The 24,767-nt window shown below is 45.1% G+C and overlaps 1 protein-coding gene and 1 long non-coding RNA gene across 2 annotated transcripts in view; both read right to left on the bottom strand.

The window, feature by feature from the left end:
* The window catches only part of LOC309540558, a 161,687-nt gene that overhangs the window by 11,340 nt on the left and 125,580 nt on the right, over positions 1-24,767 (bottom strand). The gene's annotated exons all lie outside the window — the stretch shown is intronic.
* The window catches only part of LGI2 (leucine rich repeat LGI family member 2), a 33,909-nt gene that overhangs the window by 3,902 nt on the left and 5,240 nt on the right, over positions 1-24,767 (bottom strand). Inside the window, exons 3-7 of the mRNA XM_082237407.1 lie at positions 23,772-23,843; positions 20,147-20,218; positions 18,653-18,724; positions 15,399-15,568; positions 4,957-5,121 (exon numbers count right to left, since the gene is read on the bottom strand). Coding sequence (XP_082093533.1) covers positions 4,957-5,121; positions 15,399-15,568; positions 18,653-18,724; positions 20,147-20,218; positions 23,772-23,843 — 551 coding nt within the window. The remainder of the gene's footprint in view (positions 1-4,956; positions 5,122-15,398; positions 15,569-18,652; positions 18,725-20,146; positions 20,219-23,771; positions 23,844-24,767) is intronic.

The raw sequence follows: 24,767 nt of genomic DNA, 5'->3' as shown, positions 1-24,767 counted from the left end.
GTGAGAACCTTTGGCAGGGGAGAAGTTTTCTCCATCTTGCCTCTTCTGGTGCTGCGCTGTCTAGAACCAGAGTTTTTCCATGAGGGTGAGTTTTGGTTCAGGATACAGGAACCTGGTGAGAAAAGGGTCTCCTTCTATTACAGGGTGGGTTGTCTGAAGTGCCTTGTGCTCATTGTGCCTTCTCTTTCAAAGCTAGAGGTGGGGTCAAGCTAGGGGAGGGGGTCTCATCTGGAAAAGGTGTCCCTTTTAATTGGGACATCTTGGTTGCATTTGTGCATAGTGATGTAGCATGCTTGGTTAGAGGCTAAGAGTAGTTTGACTTAGCGCAGCACAGGGACTCTCTTCTGTGGCTCTAGAAATTGCTTCTGCGCATGTGCGCTTTCCGGCGTCTGGGCATGCGCAAAAGCAATTCGCAGCGCTGCAGACATGCGCAGATGTGATTTGTGGCATTGTGCTGTGCTGGCCCAGCCCATGGAGGATCTCTGTGGGAGTGATCTGGCATGCCCGATAAGCCTTGCTGACCCCTGGAATAGGGTGAGCCTGTGGCCTGGATTCAGGAATTGAGTACCGGTAGTTATCATAACAAAAGAGTGGCCAGGATGGTAACCTGGCAGACAGGAGATAAACAACAGACTCAGGATTTTGTTTTAGACCATCCCTTCTGATGTACGTATGATGTACTAGAGGTGGTCTTGGGCTACACCCCTTCTGTGATGTATTTATTTTTATTTATTTATTTTATTAAATATTTTCTTGTTTTACAGAAGTAAGTGTAATGCCTTGTATTTTTTCCATGTAACATTTTTACAAATCCGTTTCATTTGTTGAGACATTAGGGGGAGAAGAAAAAAACGGGGTGGAGGGAGGGAAGTTGGGTGGGGGTGGGGTCGGGTGGTGATGTTTCTATTTTGCTTAATGTACGTAGGGTTTGGTGTCAGCATTGCTTGTGTTCCTTTGGTGGCGAGAGAGGTTGGGGTTGGCCTAGGGTGTGGTTGTTTGTTTGTGATTGGCTGTGGTGATCTTTGTTTTCGTGTGTGAGTGGGGTGGGTGGGTGTTTTGGATCAGGTTAGCCATATTGATTTGCATGCTGTTGGTGGGTTATTGTCATTGTCTTGTTGGGCTGTGTATGTGATAAAGGAGAGCCATATTGGGGTGAAGGTGTCTTCTTCTGTTTGTCCCCGTGTCAGTTTCAGTTTATTGGTTAATTTTTCTAGTAGGGCTGTTTCCCATACTATTTGGTACCATTGGTCCATGCTTACCCCACCCTTCTGAGGGATGTGTCCCAAAAGTCCCCTAAAGCAGGGATGGGGAGCTGAATGCAGCCCTCAAATCTCTCTATACAGCCCTAAGCTACACCCCTTACTATAGCCATCTTTGAGTATTTGGCTTGGCTGAAATCTGTCCTTAAACAGCAATAATACTTATTGCTTCCTTGGATAGAGGATGAAAAGAGGGTGTGTGTGTGTGCGCCCGCGTGTGTGTGTGTGTGTGTGTGTGTGTGTGTGTGTGTGTGTAAACCCATGACATTTGTGTTGCCTGCTGTACTGTACACACCCATTGCTCCATCTACTTTTGTCTCTGGTCCCACTCTCTACTGGCATAAGGCTCCCAGAAGGTTGCTCATGAGTTACAATTTCCCCCATCTCTGCCCTAAAGTCTAGTTAAGACGTAAAAGGATAGATCAGTTCAGACCTCCCTACTTTAGTTCAGAGTCTAGATTTTTTGGCAGAGGTGTCCCCAGGAGCATGGGGAATGACAGTGAATTGGAACAGTTTCTTGCATGCTAACGGGCCTGTTTATCATAATCAGACCTAATGCAGTTCAATAAGCATCATACTGTCATTTATTATCTAGCAACTAGTAACATGGAGCAGTGCTTGTTTTGAGCTGTCATGTGTAAAGAGGGAGAATAGAATGGGAAGGGAAGGAGAAGATTTGAAGAAAACATCATCATGTCTTAAGGTGGAAATGGGAGGAAGAAAGGGGCAGGAAGTGATTGACTAACATTTTGAGTTGGCCATTGTGGATTCCTGCTTGCCAAATTGATAGAATCCTCTGAAGTGAGAGAAGTCAATACAGTGGTGTCTCGCAAGACGAAATTAATTCGTTCCGCAATTCTCTTCGTCTTGCGGTTTTTTCGTCTTGCGATGCACGGTTTCCCATAGGAATGCATTGAAAATCAATTAATGCGTTCCTAGGGAAACCGACTTCAGACCAGGTCCGGGGACAGTCTGTCCCCCGACCTCTTCTGAAGGCTGGGGGGGGGGACAAGGGCTTTTCTTCCCACCCCCAGCATTTTAAAAAACCCCGGGAGAGCGGAGGGCTTCTCCGCTGTCCGGGGCGATCTTAAAATGCTGGCGGGCGGCATTTTAAAATCGCCCCGGGACAGCGGAGGACTTCTCCGCTGTCCGGGGCGATTTAAAAGCCCCTGGGAAGGCAGGCAGGGGGGACAAAGACTTTTGCCCCCCGCCAGCCTTCAGAAGAGGTCCTGGACCTCTTCTGAAGGCTGGCGGGGGCGAAAGTCTTTGCTCCCCCCGCCTGCCTTCAAAAGCTGTCCGGCCAAGGCTTCGCGGACCTCTGCCCGCATCCCGAAGCCTGCGCGTGCTCACATTAGCGCGCCCAGGCTTCGCGGAGCGCTCCGCCAGCAGCGGCAGCGCTGCCGCTGCTGGCGGAGACTTGCCCGCATCCCGAAGCCTGCGCGCGCTCACATTAGCGCGCCCAGGCTTCGCGGAGCGCTCCGCCAGCAGCGGCAGCGCTGCCGCTGCTGGCGGAGACTTGCCCGCATGCCGAAGCCTGCGCGCGCTCACATTAGCGCGCCCAGGCTTCGCGGAGCGCTCCGCCAGCAGCGGCAGCGCTGCCGCTGCTGGCGGAGACTTGCCCGCATCCCGAAGCCTGCGCGCGCTCACATTAGCGCGCCCAGGCTTCGCGGAGCGCTCCGCCAGCAGCGGCAGCGCTGCCGCTGCTGGCGGAGACTTGCCAGCATGCCTCTCCTGCCTTCAAAAGCCGTCCGGGATAGCGGGAAGCGCTTCCCTGCTATCCCGGACTGCTTTTAAAATGCTGGCGCTGGGGAGCAAAACCTTTAGGCCCCCGCCAGCCTTCCTGGACCTCTTCTGAAGGCCGGGGGGGGGAAGGCTTTGCTCCCCACCGCTAGCATTTAAAAGAGGTCCCCGGAGATTTCCCTATGGGCTTTCGTCTTGCGAAGCAAGCCCATAGGGAAATTCGTTTTGCGAAGCGCCTCCAAAACGGAAAACCCTTTCGTCTAGCGGGTTTTCCGTCTTGCGAGGCGTTCGTCTTGCGGGGTACCACTGTAAATAAATGCAATGGAGCATCTTTCATTACAAAGGCTTGTGATTCATTCTTCTCAAGCGCATCAGCCTGGATAGCTCAGTTGGTTAGAACGTGGTGCTGATAATGCCAAGGTTGCAGGTTCAGTCCCCGTATAGGACAACTACATATTCCTGCATTGCAGATGGTTCGACTAGATGATCCTGTGATGGCCTGGGAATCTGATTCAGAGGCTGAACCTGAGGGATCCCAGCCTGCACAGGATTCCCTGACTCCAGAACCAGCTGAGCCGGGGCTGGGGCTTGAACCTGAAGGGTTCTCACCTGTGCCGGATCCTCAGGAGCAGACACCAGCTGAATCTGCTCTGGCTCCTGAGGGGATGGAGGACCTATTGCCTGCAGGTGCTCCTCTCCCAGCCCCGTCAGGCGAAGGTGAGGTTGCCTCTGGGTCCAGTAACCCTCCAGCCTCTCCTGAGCTGCAGAAGCTCAGGGCAGAAAGGCGGAGGGAACTAAGTTCTCGCAGGAGGAGTGCTCGCCTCCAGGCCAGGAGAGGCGAGTCACCTGTGGACCGGGGCCGCCCTATGCCTCGGGGCAGATAAAAGCCAGCCAGCCCCAGTCCCAGGTTGCGGGAGCAACATCGTTGGTTACCTGTTCCTGCCGGCACCCTGTCCTGCTTTCTGCCAGAGTTCCTGACCACGCCTGACTCCCTGCGTAAAAACGCCAATCAACTACAGTGGTGCCCCGCAGGACGAATGCCTCGCAAGACGGAAAACTCGCTAGACGAAAGAGTTTTCCGTTTTGGAGGTGCTTCTCAAAACGAATTTCCTATGGGCTTGCTTTGCAAGACGAAAATGTCTTGCGAGTTCCTGCGGGTTTTTTCCCCTCCCCCCTTTTCTAAGCCGCTAAGCCGCTTATCAGCTGATCCGATAAGCCGATAAGCCGCTAAAAGCCACTAAAAGCCGCTAATAGCGCTAATCCGCTAATCCATCAATGGGCTTGCTTCGCAAGACGAATAAACCGCTAGATGAAGAGAATCACAGAATGGATTCTTTTCGTCTTGCGAGGCACCACTGTAGAATTGCATACCCTGAATTTGCCAGTTTATAATTTAATCCCACCCCAAAATAGTGACAGTCTGGAAGCCCTGCCCCCTATATTGAGGAAAAGTATGGCAAGAAGGTTAATACCCCCTATCTAAGTTCCAAGGTTTGAATTTAACACACACACCCCACCTCTGATGTTGAGAGTTGCTTTTTGTTTTTTTAAGAATTAAAAGAGATTTGATCTCTAATATTTCATCTACTTCGGCCCATAGTGTTATTCTACTCCATACTGAAGAATCAAGTCTACTTATTGCGGCATAGCTGTGCTTTGCATTCCATTTCTTGGTCAAACTAGATTGTGGCATCTTGTGACCCTCTGAGGATTCTGCAATATATGAACTCATATTCTATCCATCATGATGATAACCATTGTTTTAGTGAACTAGACTAAACTATTTTTTATTTTTCAGTGGATCCAACCTAAATTCAGCAGAGATCAGCAAGAGATATTCTTTTCAATACGCATTTTTTTCCTGATACACGGATACTTTTTTTAAAAAGACCTATTCAAAACACACTAATAATCAATTAAGTAATATAACAAATAAGAATTGTGTGTTCATTTTTACCAGTAATGTTGTCATAACTCCTGAAGTTCTTCTCAATGTGATCCCATTCTAGCACCATGCAATTTTCCATGCTGGGCTGGGCAATGGCGACATACACGTCATTGTTTGAGTGGTATGTGTCCACTGAAACTGACTGGTAGGGTAAAATCTGATGAACCACAAAATCTGAAAATAAATGTTTGTAATTAAAAACAACAAAAACGTTACAATTGAACATGGCAGAAAACATAAAGAAAACAGACACGTTACGCTGATTTCTCTCTGGAAAACCCTGGCGTGGCAAAATTACTTTGGGGAACAGTCTTCAAGGGAGAAGACAGGAGAATGAAGTATGAATTTAAACCCATGTACTCCTTGGGGGGGACGCGGGTGGCGCTGTGAGTTAAACCACAGAGCCTAGGACTTGCCAATCAGAAGGTCGGCGGGTCGAATCCCCACAATGGGGTGAGCTCCCATTATTCGATCCCTGCTCCTGCCAACCTAGCAGTTCGAAAGCACGTCAAAGTGCAAGTAGATAAATAGGTACCGCTCCAGCGGGAAGGTAAACGGCGTTTCCGTGCACTGCTCTGGTTCACCGGAAGCGGCTTAGTCATGCTGGCCACATGACCCAGAAGCTGTATGCTGGCTTTCTCGGCTAATAAAGCGAGATGAGCGGCACAACCCCAGAGTCGGCCACGACTGGACTTAGCGGTCAGGGGTCCCTTTACCTTTACCTTACTCCTTTTTTTCACTTGAAGTCACTTTCACCTGATCAGAAGCAGACCTGCACAGTTAAAGACATGAGTCTGACAATGTCCTACATAATTTTGGTCTTAACTCCAATGATATATTATGTGCTAAAAGACACACGTTTCCACACACTGTGCCTTTCTGTGACTATATCCTCTGTGTCTCTTCTGGTTTCTGATACCTATAGTATCTTGTAAGTCTTAAAGCTATGAAATTTTGAATTAACTAATATATACAGGTGATTCTACCCTTTTTTTGAGGGGGGGGACTGAAAAGGAAAGTCTTAAATGATGTATCCAGTTTGCTCTGAAATGACAGAAGTCAGTAGCAAAGGAGGGCATCCCAGCAATTTGTTTCACAGTATGGATTCTAAAGAATTTCACTTCACACTGCTGGAATACTCTATTAAAAAATGCATTTCCTTTCAGATTGTTCCTTCACGAATAGAATTGCTTTGCTTTCTCAGCATTTTCCTTCTCCTGCAGTTGTTTTGAAAACTAGAACACATTTTGCTGATTTTATCCAACATTCTCATGTGTAGCTGTTGATCAGCTTTGTGGCTGGATGATGCCCCTCTGACTACCATGTTCAAAAAGCCTTTGGTCAGTTACTATGCAAGTTTCAACCCACCAAAGACTACAAGCCACCAGCCTGTAGTTTGCTGTGTGATATTTACAGGTTACAATACATGGAGTAAATATAAACAATATCTTTTTTTTAGTATTTATATACCACTTTCCCCACATTTTCCATAATCCTTACAGCATAGTAGGCCAATATATTATGCCCATGAGCAGTAGTGGTGGTTGTTGGTTTCTGCTCTCTTCACTGTGCAGCAAAGTGCTTGTCACAAGACAATGTTTACATTCCACAGTCAGAGTACTGTTGGGTTTTCCCACGGGAATGGGAAGCTGGATGTGACGTACACTGGCTTCCTGTTTATCACTGTTTTCTCTCGGTGTTCGTTATTCCGACGAGAAGGACGGTTGCTTCTCTGCTCCCGCAGAGGCAAGATGCATGTTTGTAATTTCTCTACAATGAACTGTAAATAAAGCAACTTAAAGCATGTGGCACGTACTATTCATCATTCCGTTGTGCAAATGGACTCTGCTATATCAACATTTTGGTTCCGGGCCCAGAAAGACGTAAATCAAACTGAGGAATGCCGGCAGAGGAACAGAGGAACGGATCGGCGTTATCTGCTCTGCGCGTCAAGTTTGATTGATGAAGGTATGTGCTCATGCTCCCGGAGCAGCCTGCCAGCTCCTTGTTTATGCTTTATGGCTGGACTTTGAACTTTTAAAGCCGTTTTGCCGCGTAACAGGCAAAGGCTCCAAAAGGCACAAGCTCACAGGCTTGGATGGCTGGGAAAACGAAAGTACTTTTAAAAGTGCTTTTGGCTAAAGCTGCAGGACTGTGACGCAGCTCGTTTTAAGCAGCAAAAATGGCAAACGCAAAGCTGGTTGATGCTTTTGGGATTCCTAAGCTCAATAAGAATAACTACACAGAGTGGGTGCAGTATGCAGAGGCAATTCTGCGGAAAGAAGGTCTGTTTAATGTTATTACAGACAACCCCCCAGCTCCAATTACAGCTGATTGGAATGCTAAGGATTCCAAAGCACGGGGAACGCTTACGTTGATAGTATCCCCAGAAGAGCTCTGTCTGTTGCGTGGAAAGACCACAGCCAGAGAAATTTGGGACACTTTAAGACAGGCTCACTTGAGGACAGAAGCTGGTTCCTCAATGTACTATTATGCCAAGCTGCATGATATGGCTCTTGCTGAAGGTGGAGATGTGCGTAAACACCTGATGGAGATGCAGAATCTAAGACATGAGTTGCAACAGAGAGGACTCAACTTTCCAGAGGCTATGTATTCCTTCATGATACTACATTCTTTGGGACCAAGTTGGGAGTCCGTTGCCACTCAGATTGCTGTTCAACCAACTGCTCAGCTCACAGTAGCCTATGTTACTGCCGTGATCCAGAATGAAGCAGATCGCCGGGGTGCTAGCTGCATGGGAAAGGGGGAGTCTTCACAGACGTCATCCCAGAGTGCAGTGGAACCACCAGAGGGCGCCAAAGCTTTGAAGGCAGTGAAATGCTACTCGTGTGGACGTCTAGGCCATATGCAGAGGGAATGCAAATATCCCAGGGCCAAGACAGAGCAGCGCAGCGGAAGTTCATCGCGTGGAAAAGGCCAAAGCAAAGGCAAAGGTCCGGTCTCCAGGACAACGCAGCACAAGGCAATGGTCTCACGCTTCACTCCAAAGGTTGCAAAGGTCCAGAAGACGTCTAGATCTTTCTTCGTTGTTGATTCAGCAGCTACACACCACATGTGCAACGACAAGAGACTGTTCGTGTCTTTTACACCGCAGGAAGGTGCGATTCACCAGGCGGATGACCACACGATCCCCAGTCAAGGCTACGGAACTGTTGTTCTTCACAGTTTGGACTTAGAGATACATGATGTACTTTACGTTCCAGATGCCACACACAATCTTCTCAGTGTGATGCAGCTGAATGAACGGAACATTGATGTTTCCTTCAAGAACAAGAAATGCACCATCACAAAGAAAGACGATTATGTATTGCATGCTGAATGTGTTGATCGTTTGTTTGTTTTGTATTATGATGATGTTGTGCAGAATGATACTTGTTGCATTGCAGGTTCTAACAAAAGTTTGCATGCAGGATGTATTCATGATTTTCATCGAAAATTTGGTCATTTGCATTTTGAGGCAGTTTCTAAAATGCCTACCTTGGTTGAAGGTATGACTATTAAACCCTGCAGGTACCACATGAAGTGCAAGGCATGCGCAGCAAACAAGGTGAAAATGGCTGCGAAAGGTAAGGTGTCTAGTAGGCAAGCTACAGAACCATACCAGATTGTTCATGCTGATTTAGTTGGTCCACTATCGCCCTCTTTGGGTGGCAATAGGTTCTTCATGGTTCTCATTGATGCATTTTCCAGGTATATTTATGTTTACAATCTCAAGCAGAAATCAGAGGCTTTTCCAAGGTTCAAGGAATTCTGTGCTTGGTTGGAAAATGTGCATGGTAAGAAGATAAAAATTCTTTTCACAGATCGCGGGGGAGAATTCACTTCTCAGCAGTTTGAAGCTTTTCTGACTGAGAAAGGAATTCAACACGATTTGTCCAGTCCTCGCTCGCCATGGCAGAATGGGCTATGCGAAAGGGCAAATCAAACATTGCTTCAAGGCTTAAAAACCTTGCTGCATGATGCCAATCTTCCAGAGAGTTATTGGGCCGAAGCTCTCTCATGTTTCCTTTACAGTTACAATCGCAGGTTATCTTCAGCGATTGGTTGTACCCCCTATGAGAAGATGTTTGGCAAGAAACCATACATCAAACACATGAGAATATTTGGTTCAGACATGTGGATTCATTCACCACAAAGCTCCAAATTAGGCAAGCGTGGATTGCATGGTATCTTTCTAGGTTATCAGAAAGGTTCTTACAGAATAATGATGACTGACTCCAAGACAATTAGGCTCACAAGAAGTGTTGAGTACAATGCCAAGTGGGGGGAGAATGTGGGAATTTTCCAATGTTATCCTGATGACAGTGATGAGACTGAGGATAAGCAACAACAACCCACACCCACTGATGAAGGTTCTGATTCGGAGTCTGAAACTGAATCAGATAAGTCAGAGGATTTCAAGAGTGCGAAAGCCTCTATGCGACCCTCTGAAAGCTCTGATCAGGAATTGGAAGAACCATTGTTCACAATAGGTCAATTTTCTCCAAAGAAGGAAGAGGAGAGTGTTGAAGACCAAAGGCTAATTCGCAGGTCACAAAGAGCCACAAAAGGCAGACCTCCAAAGAGATTTGCTGATGAATTTGCTAAGACAGCAGTAGCAGCTGTTAAAAGCTCCAAGAAGGTATTTGAACCTTCAAGTTTCCAAGAAATCCAGGATTTGGATTCTAAGGAAGCTGAGCCATGGTTAAATGCCATGAAGGCTGAGCTTGATTCCTTAGAAAAGAACAAAACTTGGGAGCTAGTTCCAGTAGTTCCAGGAATGAAACTGCTTGGAAGCAAATGGGTCTTCAAAGCGAAGACTGATCAAAATGGCAAGATAGTCAGACACAAAGCCAGATTGGTAGCCAGAGGTTTTGCACAGGTACCAGGTGAAGACTATCACGAGACCTACTCACCCACGGTGAGATATGAGAGCATTAGGCTTATGCTCAAGCTAGCTGCAGAGGAGAATCTACACATTAGTCACCACGATGTGAATACAGCGTTTTTGTATGGATCTCTAGGTGAATCACTATATATGCTTCCACCTGATGGCGTACAGGTAAAACAGGGATTTGTTTGTGCTCTAAAGAAGTCCCTTTATGGTCTCAAACAAAGTGCACGGTGTTGGCACACAAAACTCACTGAAGCATTGTTTTCTCTAGGTTTTCAACAAGGGAAAGCTGATCCATGTGTATTTGTCAAAGAGGAGGGGCAAAAGAAGCTGTATTGTTTGTTTTATGTTGATGATATTTTATTCTTTTGGAAAGATGTCACAATGTACAATAATACCCTAGCTCAACTGAAAGAGCACTTTGACATGAAAGATCTTGGTGAGGTAAACAACTACCTATCTCTGGAAATAGAGAGAGATCAAAGTGGTAACATTCTAGTACACCAGTCACGGAAAATTGCTGATGTGTTAAGCAAACTAAACCTGATGGATGCTAACCCTGTAGACACACCCATGACAACAGGTTATCAGGTAGAAGACACTGAAGAAGCATTTTCTGACACTACACTGTACAGAAGTGTGCTAGGCAAGCTAAACTTCATTGCCAGATGTTCAAGACCTGACATTGCTGTTAGCTGTAATTTGCTAAGCAGACAAGTCAACAATCCTACTGTTAAGGATTGGAAAGCTTTAAAACGCATAGCACGCTATTTGAAAGGCACTATGCATTACAGACTGAGATTTAACAATCAGAAGTCTGGTGGTCTTGAGATCTTTGCAGATGCAAGTTTTGGAAGTGACACTACAGACAGGAAAAGTACGTCTGGAGTTTGCTACATGTACAATCAGGGTCTATTTGATTGGTCATGCAAGAAGCAAACAACAATTAGCTTAAGTACTTGTGAAGCTGAACTAAATGCACTGTCTTATTCACTTAAGGATTGTGAATGGTTGTTACAATTGTGCAAAGACATGAAAATTCCTGTCAAATGTCCAATCCAGGTTTACCAGGACAACAAAGCATGTTTGGCTTTGCTGAATTCGGAAGGTTGTAAGCAAAGCACGAAACACTTGCAATTGAAGGTGCAACATGCTAGGGAACATATTCAGAAGGGACTCGTAACGGTGTCCTATATGCCAGGTAATGAAATTCCTGCTGATGTATTGTCCAAGATTGTATCAAGGGATCAACACTGTACCTATGTACAGAAGTTGGGTTTGTACTGATATTGTACGAACACGCTGCCCAGTGATGTTCACGGAAAGGGGGAGGATGTTGGTTTCTGCTCTCTTCACTGTGCAGCAAAGTGCTTGTCACAAGACAATGTTTACATTCCACAGTCAGAGTACTGTTGGGTTTTCCCACGGGAATGGGAAGCTGGATGTGACGTACACTGGCTTCCTGTTTATCACTGTTTTCTCTCGGTGTTCGTTATTCCGACGAGAAGGACGGTTGCTTCTCTGCTCCCGCAGAGGCAAGATGCATGTTTGTAATTTCTCTACAATGAACTGTAAATAAAGCAACTTAAAGCATGTGGCACGTACTATTCATCATTCCGTTGTGCAAATGGACTCTGCTATATCAACAGTGGTGAGAGGTAAAGGTAAAGGGACCCCTGACCATTAGGTCCAGTCATGACCGACTCTGGGGTTGCGGCGCTCATCTCACTTTATTGGCCGAGGGAGCCGGCGTACAGCTTCCGGGTCATGTGGCCGGCACGACTAAGCCGCTTCTGATGTTTAGCTTCCCGCCGGAGCAGTACCTATTTATCTACTTGCACTTTGACGTGCTTTTGACCTGCTAGGTTGGCAGTAGCTAGGATTGAGCAACGAGAGCTCACCCCACTGCGGGGATTCAAACTGCCAACCTTCTGATCGGCAAGCCCTAGGCTCTGTGGTTTAACCCACAGCGCCACCTGCACCCCTTGGGTGAGAGATAGTTACTTGCTTAAAGACACCCCACATGGTTGAGTCAGGTCTTGAACCAGAGAATCGCAACTCACAGAATATGATCTTAACTACGGCCTCAAACTAAGTATGCAACATCAATGAATTGGTGAATGTATATAAACACAGGTGATTGTGCACATTCACAGGAAAGCACTAGGAGAATGTGCACCAACCGACAGCATCAACAGGGAATTTTACACATGGTCTGGTGAGTGAAGATAACGGTCAGCAAATGCTAGAGAATGTGAAAGTATCAGAAATGTTTCAAACATGGTTCAGCGAATAAGCACAGCATTTGTGTCAGTTCTGCGCAACAGCCAGGCCTATTCTCCTATTTATGTTGACATACCAGTATACATACTTTCTGGTTGACATTGTCTACCTGTACATACACCTCAACAGCACTTGGAAGACTAGGCATGTGAATGCAGAAGACCCGTTAGTAAAGAATCTTCACACCATCATGTGAAATCTAACAGTCACCAGCATTTATGCACATCCCCCACTGAACTCAAAATAATGACTACACACTTCTGGAGAAGTAAATGACAGAAGCTGTAACTCTACTAAACACACAACAGTTAGTTTACCATTGTTGATACACCACTAATAATAATTTCATGGCCTTAGCATGGTCCTTAAAAAGCAGAGACATCACCTTGCCAACAAAGGCCCGTATAGTTAAAGCTATGGTTTTCCCGGTAGTGACGTATGGAAGTGAGAGCTGGACCGTAAAGAAGGCTGATCGCCGGAGAATTGATGCTGTTGAATTATGGCGCTGGAGGAGACTCTTGAGAGTCCCGTGGACTGCAAGAAGATCAAACCGATCCATTCTGAAGGAAATCAGCCCTGAGTGCTCACTGGAAGGACAGATCCTGAAGCTGAGACTCCAATACTTTGGCTTCCTCATGAGAAGAGAAGACTCCCTGGAAAAGACTCTGATGTTGGGAAAGATGGAGGGCACAAGGAGAAGGGGATGACAGAGGACGAGATGGTTGGGCAGTGTTCTTGAAGCAACCAGCATGAGTTTGACCAAACTGCGGGAGGCAGTAGAAGACAGAAGTGCCTGGCGTGCTCTGGTCCATGGGGTCACGAAGAGTCGGACACGACTAAACAACTAAACAACAACAAACCATGGTCCTCTACAAAAAGTAAAGACATACCAATAGCAACAGGCTTTGCCTATGCATATACACTTTTTCTTCATACACTCCAGGGAAATTTCAATCCTTTCTCATTTTGATGTCAGTTTATTTCAGTCTTTACTTTTGGTAAATTTTCTGGCACTCTTAAGTTTTCCCACTGAGTGCTTAAATCTTCCTGCCTCCTTACTTGCATTTCGCATTTTGTCTTGGGAGTTTATAGTAAGACTAATCTACTTTTATATCGCCCCCTAAACAAGATTTCTCAGCTCTGACAGTTTGCTCTTGTAATGCTGGAGAGCACAAAGCCCTTTGCCATTATGAAACCTGAACAAATGGGGGGGGGGCAGGGATATTTTTTTGATGTCCAAGGTATGTGAATGACTTGCCAATAATTTCCTTCTCCTACTATTCGGGGGAGGGGGGGATGCTGCTATTCTTTGTTGTTTAGTCGTTTAGTCGTGTCTGACTCTTCGTGACCCCATGGACCAGAGCACGCCAGGCACTCCTATCTTCCACTGCCTCCCACAGTGTGGTCAAACTCATATTCGTAGCTTCAAGAACACTGTCCAACCATCTCATCCTCTGTCGTCCCCTTCTCCTTGTGCCCTCCATCTTTCCCAGCATCAGGGTCTTTTCCAGGGAGTCTTCTCTTCTCATGAGGTGGCCAAAGTATTGGAGCCTCAGCTTCAGGATCTATCCTTCCAGTGAGCACTCAGGGCTGATTTCCTTCAGAATGGATAGGTTTGATTTTCTTGCAGTCCATGGGACTCTCAAGAGTCTCTTCCAGCACCATAATTCCAAAGCATCAATTCTTCGGTGATCAGCCTTCTTTATGGTCCAGCTCTCACTTCCATACATCACTACTGGGAAAACCATAGCTTTAATTATACAGACCTTTGTTGGCAAGGTGATGTCTCTACTATTCTACTATTGCTGATATCATAATATTAAAAGAGACATGCATGCATGTGAAAGAGAGGAGGATCCCCACACTCAGGAGTTCTTGTGGGTTTGTGTGCCTGCTGCACACAATCAAAGAGTTAAACAACTACCTGACATTTAGAAGACATCTGAAGGCAGCCCTGTTTAGGGAAGTTTTTAATCACTGAAGTTTCAATGTATTTTTAATCTTTTTGTTGGAAGCCGCCCAGAGTGGCTGGGGAAACCCAGCCAGATGGGCGGGGTGCAAATAAATTATTATTAGTAGTAGTAGTAAAGGTAAAGGGACCCCTGACCATTAGGTCCGGTCGTGACCAACTCTGGGGTTGTGGCACTCATCTCGCTTTATTGGCCGAGGGAGCTGGCGTACAGCTTCGGGGTCATGTGGGCAGCATGACTAAGCCGCTTCTGGCGAACCAGAGCAGCGCACGGAAACACTGTTTACCTTCCCGCTGGAGCGGTACCTATTTATCTACTTGCACTTTGACATGCTTTTGAACTGCTAGGTTGGCAGGAGCAGGGACCGAGCAACAGGTGCTCACCCCATCGCGATGGTTCGAACCGCCGACCTTCTGATCGGCAAGTCCTAGGCTCTGTGGTTTAACCCACAGCACCACCCGCATCCCATTATTATTATTATTATTATTATTATTATTATTATTAAGTATTAAATGGCACTTGAAGCTTTGACTTCACATGCAGGGAGAAAAAGCTGCCCATTCTTTGAATCCAGGTTCACACTAGCAAAACGGAGAACTTAAAGTTGAACTAGATGTGACAGAAGGACACAGGGCTGGTGTTGAAAACATCACTGTCTATATTTAGTTCTCCCCTGTGCCCTGAGCGAGACGCATCGCACAGCATGCGGTCCCTAAACTGTTTCCCCACTCCACTTCTCTACATTAACTGCCACTAGCAAGAGAGGGAAAATATACAGTTGTGGTGAAGTAATGACACAGGGTAATTGTGTCACTACATGCCACTGGGAATGAGACACTAGATCACGGTTTTTGCCAACAGAGCCATGTTGTCCATAACCTTTAATTCTACCATTAGTCTTGTCTTACCTTCCTTTGTCTGAGCAGATCCAGGAAGACAAATCCATTCTAACAGTGCAATACTACATATGCTTAATCAGAAGTAAGGCTTACTAGGCCGTACTAGTAGGTGTTTCAGAAAAACAACAGAACAGAAGGTGTCAGGAAGCAGGGATGTAGGAGAAGATTAAGAATTAGGTAGAAGGAGAACATTTTACACACAAAGGAGTGGATTTCTGAGAAATAAGGATTAGCTTTTTAACTAATCTGTCATCACTTGCCATGTAAATAATAAACTGGGACAATTAAAAATAGGACATTTGTGTCAGTGCTAGCAGAACAGCAGCCTGGGAAAACACCTTATCAGCATTCTTGGTGGACTTGCATAGCTCAGACTTCTCATTATTCATTTGCTATGAAATATACCTGTAGTGGTGCATTCGTCATCAAAACTTGAGACATCATTTAACTTCTTGTCCTGAAATTCGGCTGGACCAACACACAGGACATCCGAAACAGTGGAATTGGTCATCTTTAACCACAAAAACAACCACTTGGCTTTGCAGTCACATTCAAACTTATTTCCCCTTAAATCTCTAAAAGGACACATAAAAAAAAAAAACAGATTTGAAAAGGTTGTTATTGAGCCAACAGTCAAGTATTTCTTCAAGTTACTTGTAATATTTAACTCAAACAACATTAGAACAGTTCAAAACCGATTCTGGTCAAAAAGTTGACAGCCCACAAACCCTGCTTTCTACATGAGGTGGGGAAGTGGTGATGTTGAAATGAATGGAGGCTATATAGGTGAAATATATATTAGATTGTAACATGCTGCAAATTTGTTGAGATAACTCTAGGCTGTAAATATATCTGTGAATACAAGCTGTCACAAAGTATATTGTGCATAACCTAAAGAACACGCTTATTAATTTGTTGGAACAATCGTTTCCCATTATTTATGAAATCTAATATAATACTTTCCAAGGATTATTATACTGGTAGCTGAAGGTTACCATATTTTTATTATCCACTTCCTCTGATGAACTCTTATATGGGTAACCTTGAACAAGTAAGTTTCTCAGCGTCAGCTAACTCACAGGGTAGTGGTAAATGTAAAATGTGGGTGGGGTGATTGACAGCATGCATGTTGCCCTGTGGAAAAGGCACTCTATCTATCTATCTATCATTTATCTATCTATCTATCTAAATAATACAGTGGTACCTCGGGTTACATATGCTTCAGGTTACAAACTCTGCTAACCCAGAAATAGTGCTTCAGGTTAAGATCTTTGCTTCAGGATGAGGACAGAAATCGTGCTTTGGCGGCGTGGCAGCACTGTACAGTGGTACCTCAGGTTAAGAACTTAATTCGTTCTGGAGGTCCGTTCTTAACCTGAAACTGTTCTTAACTTGAAGCACCACTTTAGCTAATGGGGCCTTCCTGCTGCCGCTGCGCCACTGGAGCACGATTTCTGTTCTCATCCTAAAGCAAAGTTCTTAACCCGAGGTACTATTTCTGGGTTAGCGGAGTCTGCAACCTGAAGCGTCTGTAACCTGAAGCGTCTGTAACCCGAGGTACCACTGTTAATGCAATATAGATTTCCTGTATGGGAGAGTCATTTATTTATTTCCTCCTGTGTTATGATTTTTGGTAATACAGTGGTACCTCGGGTTAAGTACTTAATTCGTTCCGGAGGTCTGCACTTAACCTGAAACTGTTCTTAACCTGAAGCACCACTTTAGCTAATGGGGCCTCCTGCTGCTGCCGCGCCACCGGAGCACGATTTCTGTTCTCATCCTGAAGCGAAGTTCTTAACCTGAAGCACTATTTCTGGGTTAGCGGAATGCGTATGTAACCCGAGGTACCACTGTATTAAGGAGCGGCTGGTGTAGTGGGACAGTGTTGATCTTCTGAAACCAGCATCACTGGCTGCTTATCAGGGTGGGGCACCCGCAGAGCCCCAGCCTCCACCATCGCTCTTCCCTGCCCCATCATGACACTTGTTCTCACATAAACCACAAAATATCACAAGCATTTCTAGCGACATTTAAAAAAAACCTAGACCACGCCAAGAAACCTTGGAGTACATTTAAAATTTTGGAACAGAGCCTCCTCCCAAGCAGATCTCTAAAAGGTTACTGCTGAATGCGGCTTTTGGTATATCTGCACTTTCACAAAAATGCACTGTTGAATAAGCGCTTAAACTAGGGCATTGTGACTGGTGTGACACTGGAAGCAGAGTATGGCTGTGAGGATTCCATCCCTGATTCACTTACACTTTTTCGAAACCAAGTCAGTCAACTATACTAGATTTCTGTGGGTCTCTTTTCCAACCCTCCTTCCTTACAGTGGTGCCCCGCAAGACGAATGCCTCGCAAGACGGAAAACTCGCTAGACGAAAGAGTTTTCCGTTTTGGAGGTGCTTCGCAAAACGAATTTCCTATGGGCTTGCTTCGCAAGACGACAATGTCTTGCGAGTTCCTGCTGGTTTTTTTCCCTTTCCCCCCTTTTTCTAAGCCGCTAAGCCGCTTATCAGCTGATCCGATCAGCAGATAAGCCGCTAAAAGCCGCTAATAGCGCTAATAGCGCTAATAGCGCTAATCCGCTAATCCATCAATGGGCTTGCTTCGCAAGACGAAAAAACCGCTAGATGAAGAGAATCACAGAATGGATTCTTTTCGTCTTGCGAGGCACCACTGTATTTGTTTTCCCCAGAGACTGGAATGGAGAACCGAAGATCAGCTGGAGGGGGAAGGGGAAGGGGGCTGCTAAACCCTTTCTATTCCTGCATTTTGTCCACATACACACCCAGCTACTTTCCCACGCTTGGGTGAAAAGATGAAGGATCTCCATATCTTTCCCTTTGCAAGGTGGGCAAGTTTGAGTTGAAAGAAAGCATGAAGGCAAGAGTTAAGAAGCCTATCTCTACATGCCCTTCTTCAGTCCTGAGTGGCAGCTTGTCAATACAGTGGTACCTCGGGTTACATATGCTTCAGGTTACAGATGCTTCAGGTTACAGACTCCGCTAACCCAGAAATAGTACCTCGGGTTAAGAACTTTGCTTCAGTACTGCTTTTGGTTTAAAAGAAATATGGAGGAAAATAACAAAGTAATTCAATTTAACATCAAATTTGGCCCAGAAGTACACTGGAAATGCTGTCAATGGGCTGTAATTCTAAGTGAGATCTGAAAAAAGTTCGGTAAAATGTGCAAATGCCCCTAGTTTGCAAACGTTTCTTTGTGTCGGATAAGGGCACATTCTATTCGTGGGGTCATTTCATATATTCAGCTTTCAGTCATCAAGTGTTGAATAATTGAGAGATGGCAACTCAAGTGATGTACATGTTACTTGAGAACATATATATTTACTGAGCAATATATAATTTAAAAGTGGGTGGTCACATGCATCCAAATGTTAGATAAAGCACCCATGCAGAAGAATTAATTACCATGACTCTTGCTATCATGAGAACTTTAGCAAAAAGGTAATGAAAAATATTTCACTTGGCAATCTGGAATGAGGCTACCAGAAAGCAAGTGCCGGTCGATGTATTTGTTTTCAGCATCAGTTCAAACTACAAACAATATTCCAAATTCCAAACTCGGAGTTTAGAAACCCACACAAGGACAGGCTTGCAATAACAACAACACAAACGCTTTGGTTGGCTTTACTTACAGTTCAATCAGAGAATCTAAATCACTGAAGACATCCCTTGGCAAAGCTTTAATCTGGTTATTGGCCAAAGAACTGGAAAAAGTAAAGTTAGGTGTTAAAATAGTTGAAGAGATGATAATCACTAAATAGAGCAGCACTTAGGTAATGTCAACCGTTGGATGATGCCCAATTCCCAATGTTGACAATGACTAATAGGATTATGAATGAATTACGTAAAACCCTTGAACGTTAATGGAAACCTTAACACTCCTGACTTAATTCATGAGAATAGAACGTTGCGGCTCTTGTTCATAAGTTTGTAATGACAAGCTTTGCAAAAACTAGTTTCAAGGTGCCATCAAACAGATTTCGTTCTGTTTTTGTGGCTTAGGATGAAGAAAGTACACCTACAAAGGTTGCATATAGAATTACATATTTTAAGTACAGTAATGAGCCTGCTGAATTTGCATTTGCTCCTTCTAGGCCACATGCCCAGGCCTCCCTCACACAATCAACTTTAGGAACAAGTTCTTCCTGCTTTTTACAGGAAATGCTCATTGGCTGCCTCATTAAGCCCCTGAGCAGCCATTATGGCTCTTCCTGCTTCTCATTGGGTCCAGAAATGAAGAGGAGGGAAAGTAATTAGACATACATGTTGCCTTGTGCATATGTTGGAACATGCAGATAAGGATATTTAAAATTATCATGTTGATTTGCAATTTCTGATGTTCTGGGTTGGTGAGTCGGAGACCCCTGACCCGACCTCTTGACCAGTGCAGGCCCCCCAGCTGATGCCTAATGATGTTGCTAAATGCCAGGCTTGTCTGGGACTCTTGCAAAATCTGACACGTTTACTCCCCACATTACGAAATCGTTTATATTCAGACATTGTCTTATGACACTAATACAGTGGTACCTCTGGATGCAAACGGGATCCGTTCCGGAGCCCCGTTCGCATCCTGAAGAGAACGCAATCCACGTCTGCGCAGGTCGTGATTCACTGCTTCTGCGCATGCATGCTATGTCATTCTGAGCATCTGCGCATGCACGAGTGGCGCAACCCGGAAGTAACGTGTTCCGTTACTTCTGGGTAGCTGCGGAGTGCAACCCGAAAATGCTCAACCTGAAGCAACTTTAACCCAAGGTATGACTGTAATCATTTACCATGAAAGAAACACCCCTAAAATTGACTCCACACGATGTGTTTCTCTTCATTGTAAACCATGAGGTGATTGCAATCTAAGTGTCTTGTAGAGCACATGAAGAACACAGAATACATTGCCTCCCACCACCTATTCTAGGTTCATTTGATTCTTTAGTCTTAACAAAAAACAAAAAAAAGACTTTATCCAACAATGAGGGCTAGAACATTTCTTGTTTCACATTTTTGCATAGCCCACTGCGGCTTATGCAGTGAAGTGAGAAATATACCATAGCTGTACCTACAGTGCAGGTACTGGGAAATCTAGTTTGGGGCAAGATATAAATAATTCAAAGTAGCATTAAAAGACTTACAGGTGTGTCAAATCTCGAAGGCCACGAAATGCATTTCTTGAAATGGTTTCTACCTTGTTTCCTTCAATAAATCTATGCAGAAAGATTTGATTGAAAGACACACGTTAAAGAGAATGTTTCAGTTCGTCTGGTAGAAGAACAAAAGCAAATACTGAATAAAACGTGAACAGCATTATTCCCAGGGCTTTTTCCCCAGACAGAACTCGCTGGAACTCTATTCCGGCACCTCTTATGTGGGTGCCATTGCCGTGAGTTCCGGCACCTCTTTTTCTATAAAAATAGCACCAATTATTCCACTTTTCTTGGCTTAAGTGTCTGCTGTGGTCTGATTAACAAAAGCCTCCATTAACCAAACTGCTCATTTCAGTGCACACACGAGAGTCACCCTCAGGAGCTTTGTGTGAGCAGCAGGGCTCTTGCTAGACTTTGTGTCAGGCTGCAATATGCTTTTATTGCTTGTCATGTAACAACTGTCCCTGTGAGTCAGACATAAGTAAAGGTAAAGGGACCCCTGACCATTAGGTCCAGTCGTGGCCGACTCTGGGGTTGTGGTGCTCATCTTGCTTTACTGGCCGAGGGAGCAGCGTACAGCTTCTGAGTCATGTGGCCAGCATGACTAAGCCGCTTCTGGCAAACCAGAGCAGCGCACAGAAATGCCGTTTACCTTCCCGCCTCAGTGGTACCTATTTATCTACTTGCAATTTGATGTGCTTTTGAACTGCTAGGTTGGCAGGAGCAGGGACCGAGCAACGGGAGCTCACCCGTCACGGGGATTCGAACCGCCAACCTTCTGATCGGCAAGTCCTAGGCTCTGGGGTTTAACCCACAGCGCCACCCGCGTCCCACACATATATACTGCTTAAATAGCCCCAACTAGACAGTGGATAACTCTTTGCCACTTGGCCTACGTTCATAACATCACCATGTTGGACTGGTGTTGTTTCAATGCACAAGCATTTGGCCACATTTTTGTTTTTGGAAGAAAACTGTAAACATAATTTTTAAAGAGGCACTAGGTGCAAAAGAAGTGAAGGCAACCAGGAGCTTGCAGCAGAAGGAATACATTGCCTTCCCAGCTCTACTCCTGTGGACACCTAGAGAGTAACTCCCAGTGAATATTATGGGACATACTTCTGAGTAAGCATGCATAGGCTTGTGCTGTTATATTTCTTCACACATTTGTAACCCCACTCTCCTGAGTTGAAGCTGCAAAATTCTAGAACCAATATAAAAGGAAATTCATGACCCAGAACTTTTAAGTCCCACTGGTTCCAATGGGAGATATTAAACCATGTGGTTATCTCTCCTACTGAAATCAGTAGGACTGAAAAGGACTTACTGATTTCAACATTTATACCTTACTTTTTTTTAATTACATAAACAACTCAAAGCACCATACAAAGATACTCATAAAATGTGTAAAGCACAGCTAAAGTAGGCTACGTCACTAAAATCGATTTCTTATAAAAAAACAACAACAATCCAGCAGCAAGTTAAGACTATTCAGCATAAAAACCAAGGGTTTGGCACATTTAAAATATGAATTGGGTTGGATCTTTATTATGGAGGAACAGTATAAATCAAATTTGGGCAGAGGGAATACATTTGCTTTTTGCACCCAATCTGTAACCCTGCCCTGTCATCGTGGCATTAACTTAATCAAAACAATAGGTAATATGGATTGGCCTCCTGAAGCTGCATGAGATATATGCACGTGAGCATTTTGATTTTGTGGTTAGGATATAGAATGAAAAGGAGGTCATTGAGAAAGTGGGGAGTCAACTTTTTTGTTTAATTGGAAGGCTCCTGGTTCTAGGAGGCTACTGAAGTAAGTGCAGTGGTACCTCGGGTTAAGTACTTAATTCGTTCCGGATGTCCGTTCTTAACCTGAAACTGTTCTTAACCTGAAGCACCACTTTAGCTAATGGGGCCTCCTGCTGCTGCCACGCCGCTGGAGCAAGATTTCTGTTCTTATCCTGATGCAAAGTTCTTAACCTGAAGCACTATTTCTGGGTTAGCAGAGTCTGTAACCTGAAGCGTATGTAACCTGAAGCATCTGTAACCCAAGGCACCGCTGTATTGGCTGATGACACACCATAGCTGAGGCTGTGTTTCCATTTTTTTAATGTAAACAGCAACAGTACCATACAGTGGTAATATTAAGGGCTGTAGCTATTTCTGTCATCCTTATTTGTTATTTTTGACATTAATTCTATGGCACAGAGGGGGAAATGCATCAATTGGGATGCAACAGAGCACATGATTGCACTTAGGTAAAGGTAAAGGGACCCCTGACCGTTAGGTCCAGTCGCAGACGACTCTGGGGTTGCAGCACTCATCTCGTTCTAAAGGCCGAGGGAGCTGGCGTTTGTCTGCAGACAGCTTCTGGGTCATGTAGCCAGCATGACTAAGCTGCTTCTGGCCAACCAGAGCAGCGCACGGAAACACCGTTTACCTTCCCGCCAGAGAGGTACCTATTTATTTACTTGCACTTTGACGTGCTTTCGAACTGCTAGGTTGGCAGGAGCAGGGACCGAGCAACGGGAGCTCACCCCGTCGCGGGGATTCGAACCGCCAACCTTCTGATCGGCAAGCCCAAGAGGCTCAGTGGTTTAGACCACAGCGCCACCCGCGTCCCTTTATGACTGCGCTTAGAAAACATATTTGTTTAGGTCAAATTTCCCATTTTTCTGTGAAAACTCACAGTGAACTCACAGTAATTCAGCACATTTCGTGAGCTTTAAATGCTCTCCGATTGAGTCCACACACAATACGTCTCAGCTGGAATGAGGTGCCCAATTTATCACCAGCTCTTAATCATTATCACGTTGGCTGGGATCCAAAGAGCTACTTCAGGCACACCAAAGGACTTGAACATGATCAGTGGGATTTTTTTAAAAAACAACAGCAGACACCCCACCCCATCCCATGCCCTACTACAATCTGCTTTGGAAAGTCCCTTCAGTTTTAAAAACAGTTTCCAATGTGGCATCGGTGGTAGGGGGCCTGTTATTTGTGAAAAGACAATTCAAAGCCCCTTTGCAGTGCGTGGAGTCCTTACCCTTAACACATGAAACGTAACACAAAATACATGTTCAAAGTAAGCTATAACTTCTCCAGTTTTGTGCAAAACCTTATACGGTGCTTAACGACAAAGAGCTGTGTGGCACCTTAAAAACTAGCAAACTTGAAGGTGCCGCAAGACTGGTTTTGCTGAAACAGACAAGCATAGCTAGCCCTCTGGAAATAATTAGACGTTAAGTGCTGAAGAGAAAGGCAAGCAATATTGCACGGTCAGCGTTCCACTGCAAGTTGCCATGTGCTAAATGGGAATTCATGTACATTTCCTGCGGAGAAATGCACAACAGCTCCCTGTTTCTGGAGCCCAGGCATTGCCAGTTGGGGAATTGTATTCGTTCCTAGTATGCACATTATATCTTGCAGTGGAAAGCAGAAAGATGAGAATGTTCACACGCATTCACTTGCCCCACATGAGTCACAACATGTAATGTCATCTAGAGAAAAGAACATTTCCTTCAGGGACAGTGCACTGGTAAATCATCAGAGCAGCTTCGTCCATTTAAGAAATCTTAGTTTACTACTTTAAACAAAAGAAGGAACTTACAAGTACTCGAGATGGAACAGACCCCCAAAGGCATCATCCCGTATGATAGTAAATGAGTTAGAATTCAGCAGTCTAAAAAACGGAATGCAAACATTAAGAGGGGGGGATATTTTTAAAAGGCCACCATACAATTTAAAGCACTGTGAAGAAATGCTAGACAAAGCTGAATTTCCCTTAGTCGGTTTCTTCAGAATGCATAAAAAGAACCATTAACAAGCCATCAGTGAGCGTTTAATACTCTCTCACACACGCCCTGCTTTGGTGCGACTAAGCACGCATTGCTTTGTTATCAAATATGACTCTGTAGTTAGTAAAAGGTAAAGGGACCCCTGACCATTAGGTCCAGTCGTGACCGACTCTGGGGTTGCGGCGCTCATCTCCCTTTATTGGCCGAGGGAGCCGGTGTACAGCTTCCGGGTCATGTGGCCAGCATGACTAAGCCGCTTCTGGTGAACCAGAGCAGCGCACGGAAACACAGTTTACCTTCCCGCCAGAGCGGTACCTATTTATCTACTTGCACTTTGACGTGCTTTCAAACTGCTAGGTTGACAAGAGCAGGGACCGAGCAATGGGAGCTCACACCATCGCAGGGATTCGAACCGCCAATCTTCTGATCAGCAAGTCCTAGGCTCTGTGGTTTAACCCACAGTGCCACCCGCGTCCTGACTCTGTAGGTAGTAGGACATAAGAACTAAGAGCCTGCTGGATCCAGGCCAATGTCCCATCTAGTCCAGCACACAGCAACCAGCCAGCTACCTGTGGGAAGCCCACAAGTAGGAAGGCCAGTATAAAGTAAGCAGCACATAAGCGGCACACAAAACGCTACCAAACCATTCTACGTTCTAAATCTTATATTAATAATCCAAAAATTGAGAGAGCTGTGTACAAGATCTACTGCAGAAGCCACAAACAGAAAACTCAATCAAACTGTGTCCAAAAGGAAGATTGAGTCTTTAAAGCTCCTTTAGCCAGGCTCCTGTAGATATCAACAAAGGT

Source organism: Podarcis vaucheri (genome assembly GCF_965113315.1).
Source record: "Podarcis vaucheri genome assembly, chromosome: 9".
Lineage (NCBI taxonomy): Eukaryota > Metazoa > Chordata > Lepidosauria > Squamata > Lacertidae > Podarcis > Podarcis vaucheri.
The sequence above is the reverse complement of the archived record's forward strand: the minus strand, read 5'-3'. Positions and strand labels throughout refer to the sequence as shown.